We start from the raw sequence: 23336 nt of genomic DNA on the forward strand, positions 1-23336 counted from the left end.
TAGCTATCTTAAGATGAATGCACCAACTGTAAGGTGTTCTGGATAAGAGAATCTGCTAAATTACTAAAATGTAAATGTAAAAATGTTTAACAAATCAAACATTAAACCTCGTAAACAATTAATGGTAATTCCTGGTAACCTCATTACCAATTAATTTAGACCCAGTGTTAATTTGAAATTTTATTTGCTGAAATGTGTGYAGTTGCGCGGCTATTCGAGACTGCGTTTTATTTAAGTTTTACGGTACTTAATCTACTTTTTTTGGAATGAAAACTCTCATCATTTTATTGTAATTAATTATAGCTCATATTTCATAGACATCTGGAAACACTAGATAGTTACTTTAATGTAGCTTTCACATTACTGTCACAAGGCACTGTGCTTGCTGTAAGGGCAGGCTCAGGAGTATGGAAAGTTCAAGCACAGGAGCTTTGCAGCACACATCTCTTTTGTTGTATGCCAACTGTAGAACTTCTGTGCTTCTTTTCCATTGAAAAGCAATGATTCACACCAATAATGTTAAGTGCACTTAAAACTGAAGATGATATAATGATGCATCATACAGTACTGACTGAGGGTAATGGGAGAGAGTGGGTGAGGTGTACTTACATGTGCGTGAGGTGAGGGTGGCGGGGGAGACAGAGTTTCGGGGGAAMAGGGGGTATAGGGTGAGGACGTACTCTGTGTCTGGCAGTAGCCTCTCCAGGGTGACMGAGGTGGAGTCTGCAGCCAGAGACTGCTCCAATAGCTGGGCTGCAGGCTGACCTGTCAATCAATCATAGCCAGCCAATCACACAAGGGTTAGAGGARGCAACAGACAAGTAAATAGACAGCTTACTATTAACATCTTTAAATGCACTTGCTTATACTTGTAGTACATGTGTATGATATAAGAAAGAGCAAAAACAGTCTGTGTGTGAGTGTATGTGTGTGTCTGTCTGTCAGAACTAGGGCTGTGGCRGTCACGAAATTTCATCAGCTGGTGATTGTCAAGCAAATAACTGTTGGTCTCATGGTAATTGATAGTTAATTAACATAAACACATTTAGCATCTCCTGGCTTCCACACATAGCCTACAAGCCATTTTAAAAAGTCTAATAAATCCCATTTTAAAAAGTCTAATAAATCCATGTAATATAGCCTACACCTTCACAATAAATCCATTATTTATTTTAGACAGGTCTAAAGAAGCATGATATGAAGAAAATGTAGTCTATTTCAGAAGAAAAGAATAGCATACTTTGAGTTGTCCTTATGTTAGGTCCTGATGTGGCTATGCCAAATGGCTGTGGGCTACACTAGTTCATTTAGCAGAGAAGATTTACTTATAATTCCGTGGCATTATTTTATATTATAGTATGAAGAATACAATTGAACAAAGCTGAATAAGATAGAAAGGATATTTTCTACACACGATTTCAGGGAGTGCACGCACAAATGCGGCTATTCTGTGTTGAGCGGTTAACTAAGAAATACATACTCCTTTATGCTTAATTTATTAATTCAGTTATTAATGTAACTTTGGTTGTTCTACAAACGTTGGACTCTATGTTTAGATTTTTAATACATTGTAARGCTGCATGATGAGACTAATGATGATTTGAAAAAAGTCACTTGAAAAGGCATGAGCTCTGCTTRKTTTTTTACGCAGGCTGTACTCCAAAAGTCTCTCATTCACAATTTGGCAAGCACTTGATAATGCCTAGAATTTCACTGCGGTATCCCCTTTGTGGCCATTATGCACCCTAACAAAATCCATGTCTTTTTCAGCCCGGAGTGCTGCGCAATCTTAAACGTTTTTCACTCACTCGGCTCTCCATCTGATCRGGTCTTTCTCACAGGCTATATACAAGTGAAGACAGACAAAGGCTATGGTTCAAACTCATAAAAGACACACCCTCGTCCACTTACCCTCGCCTTATGCCCTTGGGGGAATCCCAAGTAAAAACGAATGTGAATAAGTTAGAAATTGTGCTACTAATGCACGTGACGGAACAAASACGTCTCGTAAAAGTAATTATGTTTTTGTTTGGTTAGCTTTTGGAAATTGTAGAAATAAAACATTTTCCTTCTTCAGAAGTTCCAGCTAGGCAGGCTAACGTTATTTAGCTGATTAATTTGCTAGCTATCATACAGCAGGGATATATTAATAATGATATATTTCATGTTAGTAGACATGCAATCATAATTGACTGTAGTGCATATAAAGCACCCTCCAGTGGCTGAACACCAGCTACCAGTGGCTGACAACACAATTATCGCGGGATGAACGAGTGATGAATTTCCGGGCAAGGGTGGTCCATTTAAAAATCATTCCTTCCTCCCTCGCCCTGCAAGTGTATACTCGTCAGACGTCATGAAACGTCATCAGAAGTGTCCACTTAATTTGAGGGCTGAGGGATAGGGTTTGTCTTTTGCATATTGAAGATATTGGAAGTACTTTCCACATTTACTTTTCGTCAGCCAACAAGATGAGTAGGCCTAACGAACAGCAAAAGCACTTATTTAATTTAATTGTATTTATGTCAATCTATTATCCCSCATAGTACAAAAGTCAACCTATTCTAGTCTGTACGAGAAATAAATATTCCAAACATAGTCTGGGACAGTTGTGGGATGCAATAGACCCCAAATTAATAGAACCCCTAGCATCAAAAAAACTGTTTTATGTAATGTGGCTGACACAACAGATCAGAACGTTTAGCTTAAAATGTTGATAAACTACTAGGCTATTTCATCACATTATAAGTGCAGCAATGCGCACATGGCAGTAGGCTATAAGCACGTATGTTTCATTAGCAGAAAGCACCACTATCAAAAGTGACCGCAAATGTGATTATGCATGTAGTGCTTTTATTATRAAGGTGCATTTTTATGGTGAAAATTATCTTCCCCAAACTTGAAACTCACATGCTGCATATATATGCCAGTTAGGCTCTACACCCCTTGTAAAGCAGATTAATGTGCTTAATTTTAAGAAGTTATTTGGCCACTTTAGTTGTGATACAAACCTTATCAAAACATATAGGCCTATGGGCTAGGCTACATGAGGTGTGCAACTATGATTCTAAAAATAAAAAAAGGCTTTGTTTCTTATGCTGGGCATCATTCACAATATATGATAATATAAGTGATAGGCTAATATTGTCACCCATCAGACTATTCTATGCACTTAAATAGCAAATGGAGGGCGCTTTTYACCATGGTTTATTTTCATGCCAGCCAGGTAGGCTATACTCCTGTTGTAAAGAGAAGCAATGTGCTTAATATTAGGAAAGTTGAGAAATAAATATAGCAGGCCTAGCCTACAGAAAGCTGATGGGAACCTCTTATTTTTATTAGTGGCCATCACTCTGTTTTCTCCCGCAATGGCATAGCCTATAGAAATGTTGCGCAACATGAGCTCATGGGCTCTCATTGAGTGTTTGATTAGATTTTCGAAAACATTTGCATTGATGTCAAAGTGATTAGAGGGACAATACAGTTCTGAGTACCAGGCAGTTAGAAAGTGTGGTAGGCTATTAATGACCAGCAGCAGCAGCATCATAGCTTGGATAAGCTAATTACTGTTACTAAATGGTCATGTGGAATTTGACTGCCTTCATGACTTGTCACCGCTGSTGTGGTGGTAATACGGTCACTGCAACAGCCCTAGTCAGTACCATGACCTGCAGACTGAAGCAACACTTGCCCCACCCAGCCTGTCAGGCTGTCACCAAGACAACGGGCCAGCCTTAGAGGAATGTGTTGCCTGGAGCCATAGGCACAGATCTTCATCCTACCACAGACAAGGTAAACAGAGGGTGTGTGGGTGTGGGTGTACTGGTTGCATGAATTAGGGCTTGCAGTTGCTTGCAGTTGGATACAGAGACAGGTAGAAACATCCCACATCTCCTTACAGAATACACACTGACCTAATTTAAAACTAACACACAAGCRTGCCAGTCTCTCCTCCTATACTTTAGGTTCTCCATGTGAGACTGGTTCTCCTGCCATGCCCGACTCAGGGATGGAGCTGTCACGCTTAGTTATGGTGTCTGTGTGTGTGTGTGTTTGGGGGTAGGGGGCTTTTTTTTCACATGTCATGCCACGCACCTCACACTATTTAACAAAACACATCCTTTTCTGTCTTAACGTATCTCAAATTGCAGCCACATTATCTCCTCTTCAGATTCAGCCTCTACATTCAATCATTAATTCACACACCTGAAGTCGCCCTTAGTCTCTACTGCACAGTTTTTAAAGTCTCTGTAAAGCTTTCTGTAAAAGTGTATGTGGTATTTATTTGTGGTAATGATTGGGTAATAAAACTCTTCTGATAGACAGGGAGAGCCGGGGGGGCGGTATAATGTGAGACAACATCTCATCTCTACCATAGTACTGCATACTAACCTGATGTCCATAAATCTTCACACAGATTTACTTGTCTCAATTTGCCACCTGCAGGTTCTCTATTATCCTTATCCCTCCTCTCCCTCTCCTCTATTACACTATCATCAGCCAAAAAGAGATGTGTGAGGAGTTAAGTATTTTATAATGACAGTTAACAAGATGGCTTGGCATGGTCCACAGAATGTTGTGGTATTTGTCCTTCATGCATAAAGAATTTGAGTATGATCAGAGTAAGCAGTAGTTATATTGTGGATGTTCATGAGTTTGTGTGTGTGTGTGTGTGTGTGTGTGTGTGCGCATGTGTTTGTGTACGTGCGTGTGTCTGACCTCGGGGTCCGTAGGTGAGTCTATAGCCCTGGATCTGTGATGTGGGGGCATCCCAGCCCAGAGAGAGGGAGAAGAAACCAGCCTGGACTAGACGAAGACCAGACACCCCTGGTAGAGACCCTGAGAAACAAGGGATGGAGAACGTATCCTATGAGGATGATGGTATGGCTTCACATGGGAGAATCACACATTGGGAAGAAACGGGGAGTATTTGAAGTGAGTGACTTAGGAAAGACATGTGGAGAGAGAGGATGATATGGCAAAGAAAGACTGTGTTGATATGGTTCTTCACTTCATTAGATTCATCCGCTAGATGTAGTTTACCATAGCGCACCTCGTTTTATTACAGGCGAAAGGTTCAGWAAACATTACTGTATTCTTTACCAGAAAGTATGCTGTCCCTCTGAAGTCTTGTTGGTCGATTCATTGCTCTCTTCTATCTATAAAGCTATCTTACAAAAACTCCCACCATACCTAACATAATTAACAACCTTCCGGGTAGCCATTTGATTAACTGTTCAGCAGTCTTATGGCTTGGGGGGAGAAGCTGTTAAGGAGCCTTTTGGACTTGACGCTCCGGTACCGCTTGCCGTGTGGTAGCAGAGAAAACAGTCTATGACTAGGGTGACACCGCCTAGTATAGAGGTCCTGGATGGCAGGAAGCTTGGCCCCAGTGATGTACTGGATGGTACTCACTACCCTCTAGCGCCTTGCGGTTGGATGCCGAGCAGTTGCCATACCAAGTGGTGATGCAACCAGACAGGAGGCTCTCGATGGTGCAGCTGTATAACTTTTTGATGATCTGAGGACCCATGCCAAATTGTTTCAGTCTCCTGTAGGGGAATAGGCATTGTCATGACCTCTTCACGACTTGTAGTCAACGAACAGCATTCTCACATAGGTGTTACTTTTGTCCAGGTGGGAAAGGCCAGTGTGGAGTGCAATAGAGATTGTGTCCTCTGTGGATCTGTTGGGGTGATATGCAAATTGTAGTGGGTTTCCGGGATGATGGTGTTGATGTGAGCCATGACCAGCCTTTTAAAGCACTTCATGGCTACAGACATGAGTGCTATGGAGCGGTAGTCATGGACTAGGTTGGTCTGCTTGAAACATGTAGGTATTACAGACTCCTTCAGGGAGAGGTTGAAAATGTCAGTGAAGACACTTGGCAGTTGGTCAGCGCATGCTCTGAGTATGTGTCCTGGTAATCCGTCTGTCAGTGCGGCCTTGTGAATGTTGAGCGTGATCACACCGTCGTCTGGAACAGTTGGTGCTCTCATGCATGGTTCAGTGTTGCTTGCCTCGAAGCGAGCATAGAAGGCATTTAGCTCGTCTGGTAGGCTCGCGTCACTAGGGAGCTCGTGGCTGGGATTCCATTTTTAATCAGTAATAGTTTGGAAGCCTTGCCACATCCGACGAGTGTCAGAGCYGGTATAGTAGGATTTTATCTTAGTCCTGTATTGACTCTTTGCCTGTTTGATYGTTCGTCGGAGGGCATAGCAACAGCTCTAGTCACTGGTACTTCCTGCTTGAGTTTTTGCTTSTAAGCAGGAATCAGGAGGATAGCATTACGGTCAGATTTGCCAAATGGAGGGTGAGGGRGAGCTTTGWACTGTTGGATTCTGGGTTAAACTTGGAACATTGCGATCCTAGAGACTGGTTTTTACATCAGAGGTTAATGGTTATCTCTAGGAGCCAGCTTTGGAATGTGCTGGGTGGACGGGAGGAAGTCACAGAATTGCTATAGGGGATACGGATGGACATCTGTGGATTAGGCAAATGAGGGGTTGAAGTCAGGTCAGATACCCTTATGGGAGAAATTATGGTTTATTACCCTATTACTTCGTCTTCCTGTCGAACCATAATAGATGTAAGGATTGGAGAGAAGGAGTGCCTAAATTGGAGTATATATACTTTTGGTGGTGGAAACATGTTTTGTCTCATGCAGTTGTATTGATCATCTGGGAAGAATTAAACTTGGTTAAGCTTTCATAGTGTCCGTTGAGTTATTTACTCTGAGAATTAGAACCTAACAGTACGTGTCTATGTGTGGAGTAAAGGTGGTCTATAGTTTTTTCCCCCCTCTGGTTGCACATGTGACATGCTGGTAGAAATTAGGTAAAACGGACCATCGTATTCATGCATAAAAAAACTAATAATGAAAGAAAAGCAGTGCAAGTTTGAATTTTGTAAAGTTAGTTTGGGAGATGTGGAAAAATTATTGTTATCGATCAATAATGACAAACCTCTTGGCATTGAAAACTTAGATGGAAAGCTACTGAGGATGGTAGCTGACTCTATAGCCACTCCTATCTGTCATATCTTTAATCTGAGCAGAGAGGAAAGTCTTTGTCCTCCGGCCTGGAGGGAGGCCAAAATAATTCCACTACCCAAGAGTGGTAAAGCGGCCTATACTGGTTCTAACAGCAGACCTATAAGCTTGCTGCCAGCTCTTAGCAGACTGTTGGAAAAAATGGTGTTTGACCAAATACAATGCTATTTCTCTGTAAACAAATGAACAACAAACTTTCAGCATGCTTATTGAGAAGGGCACTCAACATGTACTGCACTGACACAAATGACTGATGATTGTTTGAAAGAAATTGATAATAAGAAGATTGTGTGAGCTGTACTGTTAGATTTCAGTGCAGCCTTTGATATTATTGACCTTAACCTGTTGTTGAAAAAACATATGTTTTATGGCTTTTCAACCTCTGCCATATCGTGGATTAAGAGCTATCTATCTAATAGAACTCAAAGGGTTTTCTTTAATGGAAGCTTCTCTAATGTCAAACATGTAAAGTGTGTTGTACCACAGGGCAGCTCTCTAGGCTCTATACTCTTTTTTATTTTTACCAATGACCTGCCACTGAAATTAAACAAAGCATGTGTGTCCATGTATGCTGATGATTTAACCATATAGGCATCAGCAACCACAGCTAATGAAGTCACTGAAACCCTTAAAAGAGTTGCAGTCTGTTTTGGAATAGGTGGCCAGTAATAMACTGGTCCTGATTATCTCTAAAACTAAGAGCATTGTAGTTGGTTCAAATCATTCCCTAAATTCTAGACCTCAGAAAAATCTGGTAATGAATTGTGTGGCTGTTGAACAAGTCGAGGAGGCTAAATTACTTGGCGTTACCTTAGATTGTAAACAGTCATGGTCAAAACATATAGATTCAATGGTTAAACAGATGGGGAGAGGTCTGTTCATAATAGATGTTCTGCTTTTTTGACACCACACTCCAAAAAGCAAGTTCTGCAGGCTCTAGTTTTTGTAATSAGAGGGCTGATATAAATACTATGCATGCCAGTCTCTCTTGGCTAACAGCTGAGGAGAGACTGACTGCATCACTTCTCATTTTTATAAGAAACATTAATGGGTTCGAAAATCCCAAATTGTTTGCATAGTCAACTTACACAAAGCTTACACACAGCATAGTCGACACACACACACATACCCCACCAGACATGCCATCAGGGGTCTTTTCACAGTCCTCAAATCCAGAATAAAGTCAAGAAAGCGTACAGTATTATATAGAGCCATTATTGCATGGAACTACGTTCCATCTCATATTGCTCAAATAAACAGTAAACCCGGTTTCAAAAAACAGATAAAGCAACACCTCACAGCACAATGCCTCTCCCCTACTTGACCTACAGTTGAAGTCGGAAGTTTACATACACCTTAGCCAAATACATTTAAGCTCAGTTTTTCACAAWTCCTGACATTTAATGCTAGTAAAAATTCCATGTCTTAGTTCAGTTAGGATCACCACTTTAAGAATGTGAAATGTCAGAATAATAGTAGAGAGAATATTTTACTTAAGCTTTTATTTCTTTCATCACATTCCCAGTGGGTCAGAAGTGTACACACACTCAATTAGTATTTGGTAGCATTGCCTTTAAATTGTTTAACTTGGGTCAAATGTKTCGGGTGGTTTTCCACAAGCTTCCCACAATAAGTTGGGTGAATTTTGGCCCATTCCTCCTGACAGAGCTTGTGTAACTGAGTCAGGTTTGTAGGCCTCCTTGCTCGCACAAGCTTTTTCAGTTCTGCCCACACATTTTCTATAGGATTGAGGTCAGGGCTTTGTGATGGTCACTCCAATACCTTGACTTTGGTGTACTTAAGCCATTTTGCCACCTCTTCGGAAGTATGCTTGGGGTCATTGTCCATTTGGAAGACCCATTTGCGACCAAGTTTTAACTTCCTGACTGACGTCTTGAGATGTTACTTCAATATATCCACATAATTTCCCTTCCTCATGATGCCATCTATTTTGTGAAGTGCACCAGTCCCTCCTGCAGCAAAGCACCCCTACAACATGATGCTGCCACCCCCGTGCCAAATGGTTGGTGTTGTTCGGCTTGCAAGCATCCCCCTTTTTTCTCCATACATAACGATGGTCATTATGGCCAAACAGTTCTATTTTTGTTTCATCAGACCAGAGGACATTTCTCCAAAAAGTACGATCTTTGTCCCCATGAGTTGCAAACCGTAGTCTGGCTTATTTATGGCGGTTTTGGAGCAGTGGCTTCTTCCTTGCTGAGCGGCCTTTCAGGTTATGTCGATATAGGACTCGTTTTACTGTGGATATAGATACTTTTGTACCCATTTCCTCCAGCATCTTCACAAGGTCCTTTGCTGTTGTTCTGGGATTGATTTGCACTTTCGTACCAAAGTACGTTCATCTCTAGGAGACAGAATGAGTCTCCTTCCTGAGCGGTATGACGGCTGCGTGGTCCCATGGTGTTTATACTTGCGTACTATTGTTTGTACAGATGAACGTGGTACCTTCAGGCATTTGGAAATTGCCCCAAGGATGAACCAGACTTGTGGAGGTCTACAATTCTTTTTCTGAGGTCTTGGCTGATTTCTTTTGATTTTCCCATGATGTCAAGCAAAGAGGCACTGAGTTTGAAGGTAGGCCTTGAAATACATCCACAGGTACACCTCCAATAGGCTAATTGACATCATTTGAGTCAATCAGAAGCTTCTAAAGCCATGACATCATTTTCTGGTATTTTCCAAGCTGTTTAAAGGCACAGTYAACTTAGTGTATGTAAACTTCTGACCCACTGGAATTGTGATACAGTGAATTATAAGTGAAATAATCTGTCTGTAAACAATTGTTGAAAAATTACTTGTGTCATGCACAAAGTAGATGTCCTAACCGACTTGTCAAAACTAAAGTTTGTTAACAAGAAATGTGTGGAGTGGTTGAAAAACATGTTTCAATGACTCAAACCTAAGTGTATGTAAACTTCCGACTTCAACTGTAGATAGTTTGTGTGTATGTATTGATATGTAAACTACGTGTGACTTAATAAAACATATGTAGTTCTGTCCTTGAGCTGTTCTTGTCTATTAATGTTCTGTATTATGTTATATTTCATGTTTTGTGTGGACCCCAAGAAGAGTAGCTGCTGCTTTTGCAACAGCTAATGTCACTCTCCTTCTCTCCTCCCCACTTTCATCCCCCCCTCTTCCTCCATCTCTCTCTGTGTACTCACTTATTCGTGCTTTGTTTTTTAATTATCTCATCTCATCTCTCCTACCCCTCCGTCCCCTTCTCCCTCTGTCCCACCCTCTCTGTGTACTCACTGGTTCGTGCCTTGGCAGAGACAGGCTCTCCCACACTGTTGGGGTATTGGGCGATGATCGTCACCAGGTAGTCKGTCCCTGACTTCAGCTCTCTGGCCACAAAGCTCCTCTGACCTGCAGACACTGTTTCCTGCAGGGGTAGACAGGGTGGGAGAGAGGGGTAAGTACAGGAGACAGGGGTGCATAGTTCTGGTTCACAAGAAGGCTGCAGTGTCAGCTGGTTTTTGACCAAATACTGGTTTATATCTGAGAAACTAGGTGTGTGTGTGTGCACTCTCTAGACAAACCTTTTTACAAAGACACAAAAACCAGCATGATTGTGGAACTCAAGTATTGCACTTGTGCACCTCTGACAAATGTAAGCCAACATTCAAAGCTCCTGCTGTAAATAGGTATTCAATGTCATAACATAGCAACAGGTTTTGTCAAATCCTTTGACTCAGGTGAATGTTCACAGACTAATCTATGCCATTCATTATTATGGTCATGAATCATGATTACACACAAGCGCGCACACACACACAGTCACAGAAGGGGAATTTCACTGTTTTCCAGACAACATTTAATCTGCACAGATACAGAAACTCAATCAAACTCTAGATCCACCCATTAAAACATATTCCTACTCAACCTAATCCCTCTCTTTCTGTCTGCCATGTAGCAGGCYCCCAAAACTACAATGAGCTATTAGAATCTGGGTCACATTTATTGTATGAGCTGCTGCCTGCTGCCCATCCCCTGAGTCAGAAATGAGCACCACACCCCCCCACCCAACCAGCAGTGCCCACCTGACGCAGCTCCGCTGTAATTGGCTGGCCCAGGCCAGAAAGGGGCGTGTACTGCACCACATAGCCACTCGCAGGCCCCCCTGCGGGAGTCCACCGGAACCTGAGCGAATCAGAGGTCTGGCTTGAGAACTGGAGGTTAGAGGGACCGGAGAAAGCCTCTGCCAGAAAAAGAGAGAAAGAGATGGAGAGTGGAGGAGAGTGAAGACAATGAGGGAAATAAATATAGAGAGGTGATTTTATTGTGTAATAGACAGTAATGTATTGTACTGAGCTGAGTAAGTTCCAGTGTAATGTATGGCAGTGTGTCTTTACCATCGCTAGCATAGACTCCACCTGAGCTGGAACACACACGTGGGCCCACCAGGGACAGCAGTGTGTTGAGCAGCTTAAAGTCCCCCACAAAGAATGTGTAGTCCCTCTGAGGAGGAGTGGCTATCAGAGCCAACTCAGTCTGGTCTGCACTCTTTATACCTGACAGAGACATAAACAACCAGTCAAATACTGTACACACACTATCAAGATATACCGCCTGAGGCTTGTGGTCGGGATTAATGAGTCAATGTGGCAAGTCARACGGTATTGGAGCATCAGGTCTCGACCAACAGGTTCTGAGACAGCTTCTACCTCCAAGCCATAAAACTGCTGAATAGCTAAYCCTAGCTGGCTACCTGCACAGACCTGCTTGCTATTCACCTGCACCTTACGAGACTACTTGCACTGACTCTCAACACACCAAACCCATACACTCACACAAACACACACATGCACACTTATGGTCATCATTGCTGTTACTRTTTATTTAAGCTGCTCAATCAAGTCACTATTCACTTTACTACTTGTAAATAACTGTCATAATTTACATAGCACATCTAATTTTTGTACAACTTTGTGACATGTTAATATTTCGATTTTGTTATCTGACTGATATTCGACTTTGATTATTGTGATATTGATATTTGTACCTCACTGTTGAGGAGTGCTTGCAAGTAAGCATTTATTCTGTGYGTGTGGGGCGGCAGGTAGCCTAGTGGTTAGAGCATTGGGCCAGTAACCAAAAGGTTGCTGGATTGAATCCCCGAGCTGACAAGATAAAAATATGTTGTTCTGCCCCTGAACAACGCAGTTAACCCACTGTTCCCCGGTAGGCCGTCATTGTAAATAAGAATTTGTTCTTAACTGACTTGCCTAGTTAAATAAAGGTTAAAAAAATGTTTTACTTTCAATTGATTTGTCCTCCCAAACCTACCCACTGCAAACATCTCCACTCCCAGACTCCGCAGCTTCTGAGCTGGGTCCCTTACATTGTCTTGAGACTTTCCATCTGTGATCAGTATACAGACCTACATCAGAGAGAGAGAGGAATATGTCATGGTCTGTCACAGGACAAAATATAGTCAGTCTTTCACTCCATTCTATCCCTCTGTCAGACCTTTGAGACGTTCCGGATGGAGGTGGGGTTGAAAAAGTTGTCAGCGACAAATTTGAGGCCGGCACCTGTGCGAGTGTTGCCACCCTTGTAGTTGAGGTTCTCCACAGCGCTGACCAGCTCAGTGCCATTCAGGTAGGTTGTGAAGGAGAACTCCACCCTGAACGGGACAAAACACAGAACAATAAACTACTGCATCGCCTGGGGAAAAACATTCACCATTATTAAGGGGGTAAAAAACWATTGGTAACAGACAAGAAAGAAGAGTGAGGGGTTAACGTGAAAGGATTGTACAAACAGATTATTTTTTAGCAGAAACAAACATTAGACAAGACTCTCAAGTGTCTGACCTAGAGGTGTCGCTGTACTGCACGGCCCCGAAGCGGATCCCTGATTGGCCAACAGAGCTGGTAAAGGGCTTGACGATGCCAGCCATGAAGCCCTTGACCTGCAGGAAGTTGGCCCTGCCGATACTTGATGAGCCATCTATCAGGAAGACTATGTCTGCTGCTCCAACATTATTACACCTGCCTAAAGAGAGGTGCATTAGTGAGTCTCTGTATCCTAGCTCTGAGAGTTTAAAATGTGGGCTACAGTAGGGCAGTCTACCATGATGAAGCAAGTAGAGTTAGTGCAGACATGCATGCCAATTTATTCGGTACACCCATTTAGTACCGGGTCAGACCCCCCTTTGCCTTCAGAACAGCCTGAATTCTTCAGGGCATAGAAACATTGCTCAATTGGTACCAAGGGACCTATCCTGTGCCAGAAAACATTCCCCACACCCTCACATGAGGGCATGGACTCATGCTGCTTACACCAAATCCTGACACTGCCATCAGTATGGCGCAACAGGAACCGGGATTCATCAGACAAGGCAATGTTTTTCCACTCCTCAATTGTCCAGTCTTGGTGAGCACGTGTCCACTGGAGCCGCTTCTTGTTTTTAGCTGACAGAAGTGGAACCCGGTGTGGTTGTCTGCTGCAATAGCCCATCCGTGATAAGGACGAACGAGTTGTGCGTTCTGCGATGCCGTTCTGCACACCACTGTTGTACTGTACCGTTATTTGCCCGTTTGTGGCCCGCCTGTTAGCTTGCACGATTCTTGACATTCTCCTTCGACCTCTCATCAATGAGCTGTTTTCGCCCAAAGGACTGCCACTATCTGGATGTTTTTTTGTTTGTCACACCATTCTCGGTAAACTCTAGACACTGTCGTGCATGAAAAGCCAGAGGCCAGACGTTTCTATGATACTGTAACCGGTGCGCCTGGCACCGACAATCATACCAGGCTCAAAGTCGCTTAGTTCACTTGTCTTGCCCATTCTAATGTTAAATTGAACAGTAAATCAGTAACACTGATTTATCTTGAATGCCACGGCCACATGGCTCACTGTCTGTAGGAGCGAACAATTTTTGTGAATGGGGTGGTGTACCTAATAAACTGGCCACTGAATGTAGTGTGGCTTAGAATAGAAAGTGTCTTCAGAAARTATTAATACCCCTTGACTTATTCGCATTTTGTTGTGTTACAGCCTGAATTCAAAATKTATTAAATCAATAAAAAAACACCACACCCCATAACGACAAAGTGAAATATGTTAGAAATGTTCGCAAATTTAAATGAGACATCTCATTTAAAAAAGTATTCACACCCCTGAGTTAATACATGTTAGAATCACCTTTGGCAGCAATTACAGATGTGAGTCTTTCTGGGTAAGTCTCTAAGAGCTTTGCACACCTGGATTGTGCAACATTTGCACATTATTCTTTTCAAAATTCTTCAAGCTCTGTCAAATGAGTTGTTGATCATTGCTAGACAGCCATTTTCAAGTCTTGACATAGATTTTCACACCGATTTAAATCAAAACTGCAGCTAGGCCACTCAGGAACATTCAATGTCGTCTTGGTAAGTAACTCCAGTGTAGATTTGGCCTTGTGTTTTAGGTTATTGTCCTGCTGAAAGGTGAATTTGTCTCCCAGTGTCTATTGGAAAGCAGACTGAACAAGCTTTTCCTCTAGGATTATGCCTGTGCTTAACTCTATTCCGTTTATCTTTATCCTAAAAAATTCCCTAGTCTTTGCCGATGACAAACATACCCATAACATGATGCAGCCACCACCATGCTTGAAAATATTAAGAGTGGTACTCAGTGATGTGTTGTGTTGGATTTGTAATCAAGACAAACTTAATTTATTTGCAACATTTTTTGCAGTTTTACTTTAGTGCATTATTGCAAACAGGATGCATGTTTTGGAATATTTGCATTCTGTACAGGCTTCCTTCTATTTGGCAACTGAGTTAGGAATGACACCATCCAAAGCATAATTAATAACTTCACCATGCTCAAAGGGTTATTCAATGTCTGCTTTTTATTTTAACCCATCTACCAATAGGTGCCCTTCTTTGTGAGACATTGGAAAACCTCCCTGGTCTTTGTGGTTGAATCTGTGTTTAAAATTCACTGCTCGACTGAGGGAACTTACAGATAATTGTATGTGTGGGGTACAGAAATTAGGTAGTCATTCAAAAATCATTCTAAACACTATTATTGCACACAGAGTGAGTCCATGCAACTTATTTTGTGACTTGTTAAGCAYATTTTTACTCCTGAATGTATTTAGGCTTGCGATAACAAAGGGGTTGAATATTTTACTAATTTCAGCTTTTCTTTTTTTATTAATTACAAAAATTTCWAAAAATATAATTCCACTTTGACATTATGGGGTATTGTATAGAGGCCAGWGACACAAAATCTAAATGTAATCAATTTTAAATTCAGGCTGTAACACAACAAAATGTGGAAAAAGTCAAAGGGTGTGAATACTTTCTGAAGGCGCTGTAGTTGTTCTTCTGTAGGCAGAGGGTTAATTGTTTACCTTGGGCTCCAGCCTGGTGCACTGAGGACAGCAGGAYAGCCACAGGGAAAACCCAGCTCCACATCTTCACAACCTGCACACAGACACACACAACTGTAACACTATATACATATCCACATACAAATGTACACTCTAGACACACACACTGAGTTGCAAAATACACACATATACACACACACACAGTGTGGTCAGACGCTGAGCTGACCCACAGTGTGTCCTCACTACTGTAAGCCAAACACAAAGGTCCTTTAGTCAGTGAGGCCTCTGAGGGTCACAGAGTGTGGAGGGACACAGTCTACTGCATGCCTTGTTTCCCCTCACTTCACTACAAGGACCTCATCATGTCACAGATCAATGGGGCTAACTAAATACCATGCTCAGTGAAGAAAGCAAGAGTAGTTGAAAACGGCCTAACATCATTGCTCTAAAGCAAGATGGCCCAATATTCGTTATGGACTTCTTTCATTCTCTCCTCTCCTTCATGACTATCTCATACAGGGGCTGCTTCTTTCCACCACAAGGTTGCTCAAAAAGAGGCAAGGTGCTGCACAACAGAAGAGCTACTTCGAAAAACCTAACAGACGCTGACCACTAGGGAACAACTCAAACCTGCTCTGGGTTGAGGGGTGGAAAAATCCATGTTCTGATGCCATAACAAACATAGACATTCTTTCATAACTACTGTAGGCTACCAAAATTCCAAACCATTAAATTACATGTGTTTACATTTATATATAGGCAGTACAGAGTAACAGAAGAAGAGAGGGCAGAGTATATGTATTGGTCTGTTTAGTGAATCACCATCCAGCATCTGTAGGYGTTTACAGTAGCATAGTGTGTCACACTGCTGAACTAGCTCAACCCATWGAGCAGACTGAACGTCAAACTCTTCAAGCTCTTCCTGCCACATCAGAGGTCATGATGGGAATCCCACTTAACACACTCCTAAATACATTAGACTGGAAACCACTTGAAGCTCACACTGAATTACTTTGTGTAGTATAACAAATAACTAAGTCCTTACAAACACACACACACAGGGTTGGGAGTAACTGGTGACATGTAATCAGTCACATGTAATCTGATTACAAAAACACTGTAGCTGTAATCAGTTATGTTACAAGCAAAAAATATTACAGATTACAGATACTTATGAAAAACTAGATGATTACTTATTGGAATATTTTGAAATTCAGAAACTATGTTTACAAAAAAATACATTATGACACTTTTCTGTTTTCTCATTGACATTTAAAACAGTTTAGCTGACAGCCGTTTTGMAATGTTTCGCTATGGGTTTAATCAACAATCTAGCAAGAGGGCAATATTTTATTTAATGTAGTGGCATCCCCCCTAGAAAGCTATGACCTTTGGCTTTCACCTGGAATTGTTCATTTATGTCCGTGAAAAAGTACACAAAAGTATAATAAGACATGTACAAATATGATTCATACTCTGTAACTATATATGGACATATTATAATCTGTTTTAGGAACATCTGCCCACAATATTTCAGCTTCTTTACCAAATAAATCATGACATTAGTGATAGTCACTAATGATCATCTGTTAAATGTTTAAATCGACATTTGGGGCATTTAAACAGCGTGCATCCCTCCTATAAACAAGAAGAGTTATAAACAAGAAGAGTTGGGCTATGTAAAGGGCTCGAGTTTGTCGTTCTGAGCATATGCAATGTGTCTGCCTCCGACGTAAAACAAATGTTTGACTTCCAAACCTCTTTTCTTATTTTACGTTTAAGGATGTGTGTAGGTTGCATTCTTTATCGTAGAGCTATGAAMGTTATGTATTTAGATCTGCCTGCTTGAGACAAATTCATCGATTGCTTTGCAATGTCTGTGCTGTGAAGCAATAGAGCTGGATTTTTTTTTTGAAGGACCGCCCCTTTGAGCTAATGTTGCAGTGAAGTGAAATAAATGGATGTAATGATGTAGCCAACCACCAGAGGATTTTAGCATGGTCCTAGGAAGGTCTGGATGGCTGTCTTCTGACTTATAAAATGGTGGAAAATCAATAAAATAAGTAATGTAAACATAAATAAATATGTTTATGTAATTAACTTAAAATGCAAAAGAACACAGACACTGGACAGAAAAACGCCTAGAAGGACACCATCCCGGAGTCGCCTCTTCACTGCTGACATTGAGACTGGTGTTATGCGTGTACTATTTAATGAAGCTGCCAGTTGAGGACTTGTGAGGCGTCTGTTTCTCAAACTAGACACTAATGTACTTKTTCTCTTGCTCAGTTGTGCACCGGGGCCTCCCACTCCTCTTTCTATTCTGGTTAGAGACAGTTTGCGCTGTTCTTCAGTTTCTTGGCAATTTCTCGCATGGAATAGCCTTCATTTCTCAGAACAAGAATAGACTGACGAATTTCAGAAGAAAGGTCTTTGTTTCTGGCCATTTTGAGCCTGTAATCGAACCCACAAATGCTGAYTCTCCAGATACTCAACTAGTCTAAAGAAGGCCAGTTTTATTGCTTCTTTAATTAGCACAACAGTTTTCAGCTGTGCTAACATAATTGCAAAAGGGTTTTCTAATGATCAATAAGACTTTTAAAATGATGAACTTGAATTAGCTAACACAACGTTCCATTGRAACACAGGAGTGATGGTTGCTGATAATGGGCCTCTGCACGCATACGTAGATATTCAAAAAATGTATCTGCCGTTTACAGCTACAATAGTCATTTACAACTTTAACAATGTCTACACTGTATTTCTGATCAATATGATGTTATTTTAAAAATGGACAAAAAATATATTTTCTTTAAAAAACAAGGACATTTCTAAGTGACCCCAAACTTTTGAACGGTAGTGTACATATGAAATGAGTAAAGCAGTATGTAAACATTATTAAAACGTGACTAGTGTTCCATGTCTATGTACATAGGGCAGCAGCCTCTAAGATGCGCGATTGAGTAACCAGGTGGAAGCCAGCTAGTGATGGCTATTTAACAGTCTTCTGGCCTTGAGGCCTGTACTGACCTCCACTTCTGGATGATAGCGGGGTGAACAGGCCGTGGCCCGGGGGGTTGATGTCTTTTTGGCCTTCCTGTGACATCGGGTGCTGTAGGTGTCCTGGAAGGCAGGCAGTGTGCTCCTGGTGATGCGTTGGGCAGACCGCACCACCCCCTTGAGAGCCCTGTGGTTGTGGGCCGTGCAGTTGCCGTAMAAGGCAGTGATACATCCCGACATGATGCTCACTATTGTGCATCTGTAAAAGTTTGTGAGGGTTGTAGGGGCCAGGCCAAATTTCTTCAGCCTTCTTCACCACACTGTCTGTGTGGGTGGACCATTTCAGATTGTCAGTGATGTGTACTGTGCAACTTGAAGCTTTTCACCTTCTCCACTGTGGTCCCGTCGATGTTGATAGGGRGGCACTCCCTCTACTGTTTCCTGAAGTCCACGACCAGCTTCTTCGTTTTGTTGACGTTGAGGGAGAGGTTATTTACCTGGCACCACTTCGCCAGGGCCCTCACCTCCTCCCTGTAGGCTGTCTCGTCATTGTTGGTAATCAGGCTACTACTGTCGTCTGCAAACTTGATGATTGAGTTRGAGGCATGCGTGGCCACCCAGTCACGGGTGAACAGGGAGTACAGGAGGGGGCTGAGCATGCACCCTTGTGGGGCCCCTGTGTTGAGGATCAGCGAAGTGGAGGTGTTGTTTCCTACCTTCACCACCTGAGAGCGGCCCGTCAGGAAGTCCAGGACCCAGTTGCAAAGGGCGGGGTTCAGACCCAGGGCCATGAGCTTAATGATGAACCTTGGAGTGTACTATGGTGTTGAATGCTGAGCTATAGTCAATGAACAGCCTTCTTGCATAGGTATTCCTCTTGTCCAGTTGGGATAGGGCAGTGTGCAGTGCGATGGCGATTGCATCGTCTGTAGATTTATTGGGAAGGTATGCAAATTGAAGTGGATCTAGGGTGTCAGGTAAGGTAGAGGTGATTATGGTCCTTAACTAGCCTCTTAAAGCACTTCATGATGGCAGAAGTAAGTGCTACGGGGCGATAGTAATTTAGTTCAGTTACATTTGCTTTCCTGCGTACAGGAACAATGGTGGACATCTTGAAGCAAGCGGGGACAGCAGACTGTGATAGAGGGAGATTAAATATGTCAATAAACACTCCAGCCAACTGGTCTGCGCATGCTCTGAGGACGCGGCTAGGAATGCAGTTTGGGCCGGCAGCCTTGCGAGGGTTTACGCGCTTAAATGTCTTACTCACATTGGCCACGGAGAGCGAGAGCCCACAGTCCTTGGGAGCGGGCAGCAAGTCGGTGGCACTGTGTTATCCTCAAAGCGGGCTAAGAAGGTGTTTACCTTGTCCGGGAGCAAGACGTCGGTGTCCACGACGTGGCTGGTTTTCCCTTTGTAATCCATGATTGTCTGTAGGCCCTGCAACATATGTCTCGTTTCTGAGCCGTTGAATTGCGACTCCACTCTGAATAACTACACTGCTTGTATTAAACCATATTCCCAGTCACCTTGCCATGGTTAAATGCAGTGATTCGTGCTTTCAGTTTTGCGTGAATGCTGCCATCTATCCACGGTTTTTGGTTTGGGTAGGTTTTAATAGTCACAGTGGAAACATCCACTATACACTTCCTGATGAACTCAGTCACCATGTCTGTGTATATGTCAATGTTATTCTCAGAGGCTACMCGGAACATATCCCAGTCCGCATGATCAAAACAATCTTGAAGCATTGATTCCGATTGGTCAGACCAGGGCTGAAAATACCTTAGCACTCCTGTTTGAGTTTATGCCTATAGGAAGGGAGAAGCCAAATGGAGTCGTGATCTGATTTGCCGAAGGGAGGGCGGGGGAGGGCCTTGTAGCCATCCCGGAAGGGGGAGTAACAATGGTTTAGCGTTTTTAGAGCATGAGTAGTACCGGCAATGTGTTGATAGAACTATGGTAGCGTTTGCCTCAAATTGTCTTTGTTAAAATCCCCAGCTACAATAAATGCGGCCTCGGGATATGTGGTTTCCAGCTTGCACCAAGTCCAGTTTAGTTCCTTGAGGGCCGTTGTGTTATCGGCTTTAGGGGGAATATACACGGCTGTGTCTATAACCAAAGATAATTATTTTGGTTGGAAATACAGTCTGCATTTGATTGTGAGGTATTCTAGGTCAGGTGAACAAAACTTGAGTTTCTGTAGGTTATCACAATCACACCATGTTAATCATGAAACATACACCACCACCTTCCTTCTTCCCGAAGAGTTCTTTATTCCTGTCTGCGCGATGTACTGAGAACCTAGCTGGCTGTATGGACAGAGACAGTATATCCGGAGAGAGCCTTGATTGCATGAAACAGAGTATGTTACAGCCCCTGATGTCTCTCTGGAAGGAGATCCTTGCCCTGAGCTCATCTACTTTGTTGTCCAGAGACTGAACATTAGCGAGTACTATACTCGGAAGCGGAGGATGGTGTGCACGCTTCCTGAGTTGGACTAGAAGTCCACTCCGAATACCTCTTACGAATCAACATGCGTGCAATGGCGCACACGCATGCCCGGTCTAGTCAGCATGTTAATGAGGTTTAATTCAGCGTTGAAAAGGCAAAACCTTTACATTTGTTCTACCTGAGTGAGTCTGACCACAAGTCAGAGACCACTATGATGACACACGAAATGCATTTGATGGATCCTTTTTGTCTTCTTCTAATGACCCTTAARGGGAGAGTAATCCAAAAGTAACAGAAAATAATCTGATTATGTTACTGATAATGGGTAATGCAAAAGTTACGTTACTAATTACAATGTTGGACAGGTACTGTAACTAGYAACTGTAATGGATTACATTTACAACAGAAAGTAACCTATCCAACCCTGCACGCACACACATGCATGTGCACACACACAGAGTATCAAGATATACAGCCTGTGGCTTGTGGTTGGGAAGAATGAGTCAATGTCTTACTCATCCTATCGTTCACTAAAAATAGACAAGCACACCTGCCCCCGGCAAGGGTGGAATTTACATATTTGAATAAGTTTAGATTAAGTTCAGTTTTCTACATAGAAAACTAGAAAAAAGGAGACAGAATCTCTCAGTATCTAACACAAAGTCACTCTGTTTCTGAAAGTGTAAATGTTTGTTCTGGTATGTATATACACTGAAGAACTCGGGCTGCTCTTCTTGTATCTCAACAATCGACAGCTGGACAAATTTCAAAACATACAAGATATTACAGCGCATTCAGTAAAATATTCAGACCCCTTGACTTTTTCCACATTTTGTAACATTACGGCCTTATTCTACAATGTATTAATTAAATCGTTTTCATCATCAATCTACACACAATACCCCATTTTGACAAACGCAAAAACAAGTTTTTACAAATGTATTAAAAATAAAAAACAGAAATACCTTATTTACATAAGCACTCAGACCCTTTGCTATGAGACTCAAAATTGAGCTCAGGTGCATCCTGTTTCCATTGATCATCATTGAGATGCTTCTAAAACATCATTGGAATCCACCTGTGGTAAATTCAATTGATTGGACATGATTTGGAAAGCCACACACCTGTCTATAAGGTCCCACACTTGACAGTGCATGTCAGAGCAAAAACCAAGCCATGAGGTCGAAGGAATTGTCCATAGAGCTCAGAGACAGGATTGTGTCGAGGCACAGAAGGCAACGCCTGGCCAAACTGAGCAATGGGGGGAGAAGGGCCTTGGTCAGGGAGCTCCAGAGTTCCTGTTAGGGAAAACATTCCAGAAGGACAACCATCTCTGCAGCAATCCACCAATCAGGCCTTTATGGTAGAGTGGTCAGACAGAAGCCACTCCTCAGTAAAAAAGGCACATGACAGCCTGCTTGGAGTTTGCCAAAAGTCACCTAAAGGACTCTGGTCGTTTAAACCAAGATTGAACTCTTTGGCCTGAATGCCAAGCCTATATAACTGGCAAAGTCATCAACAGCTATTGTTTAATTCAACCTAGGTTTCAACTAAAAGTATACAAAACATACTTTTTCGTCCAGACGTGACGCTTAGCATTCAGGCCAAAGAGTTCAATCTTGGCTTCATCAGACCAAAGAATCTTGTTTCTCATGGTCTGAGCATCCTTTATGCACCTTTTGGCTAACTCCAAGCAGGCTGTCATGTGCATTTTACTGTCTAGCCACTCTACCATAAAAGCCTGATTGGTGGAGTGCTGCAGAGATGGTTGTCCTTCTGGAAGGTTCTCCCATCTCCAAAGATTAACTCTGGAGCTCKGTCAGAGTGACCATCGGGTGCTTCATCACCTCCTTGACCAAGGCCCTTCTCCCCCGATTGCTCAGTTTTGCAGGGCGGCCAGCTCTAGGAAGAGTATTGGTGGTTCCAAACTTTTTCCATTTAACTTCTTTGGGGTAGGGGGCAGTATTTTCACATCCGGATGAAAAGCGTGCCCAAAGTAAACGGCATGCTACTCAGCCATAAAAGATAGAATATGCATATTATTAGTAGATTTGGATAGAAAACACTCTGAAGTTTCTAATACTGTTTGAATGATGTCTGTGAGTATAAGACAACTCATATGGCAGGCAAAAACCTGAGAAAAAATCCAACCAGGAAGTGGGAAATCTGAGGTTGGTCGATTTTCAACTCAGCCCCTATTGAAGATACAGTGGGATATTGGTCATTTTGCACTTCCTAAGGCTTCCACTAGATGTCAACAGTCTTTAGAGCCTTGTCTTATGCATCTACTGTGAAGTGGGGCCGAATGAGAGGGGAATGAGTAAGGTCTACCATGAGCTGAACATGTGCTGACCATGCGCGTTCATGTGAGAGCGAGCTCTGTTCCATCGCACTTCTAAAGACAAAGGAATTCTCTGGTTGGAACATTATTGAAGAACTATGTTAAAAACATCCTAAAGATTGATTCAATACTTCGTTTGT

The 23336-nt window shown here is 42.3% G+C and overlaps 1 protein-coding gene across 2 annotated transcripts in view; it reads right to left on the reverse strand.

Moving 5' to 3' along the window:
• Window positions 1-23336, reverse strand: part of LOC111970676 (collagen alpha-1(VII) chain) — a 134006-nt gene that overhangs the window by 91951 nt on the left and 18719 nt on the right. For both annotated transcript variants that reach the window (XM_070445616.1, XM_070445615.1), the window contains exons 2-10: window positions 15423-15495; window positions 12892-13072; window positions 12545-12701; window positions 12362-12455; window positions 11428-11586; window positions 11116-11273; window positions 10328-10457; window positions 4720-4839; window positions 610-765 (exon numbers count right to left, since the gene is read on the reverse strand). In XM_070445616.1, coding sequence (XP_070301717.1) covers window positions 610-765; window positions 4720-4839; window positions 10328-10457; window positions 11116-11273; window positions 11428-11586; window positions 12362-12455; window positions 12545-12701; window positions 12892-13072; window positions 15423-15486 — 1219 coding nt within the window. In that variant the 5' untranslated portion in view covers window positions 15487-15495. The remainder of the gene's footprint in view (window positions 1-609; window positions 766-4719; window positions 4840-10327; window positions 10458-11115; window positions 11274-11427; window positions 11587-12361; window positions 12456-12544; window positions 12702-12891; window positions 13073-15422; window positions 15496-23336) is intronic.

Source organism: Salvelinus sp. IW2-2015, linkage group LG11, assembly GCF_002910315.2.
Source record: "Salvelinus sp. IW2-2015 linkage group LG11, ASM291031v2, whole genome shotgun sequence".
Lineage (NCBI taxonomy): Eukaryota > Metazoa > Chordata > Actinopteri > Salmoniformes > Salmonidae > Salvelinus > Salvelinus sp. IW2-2015.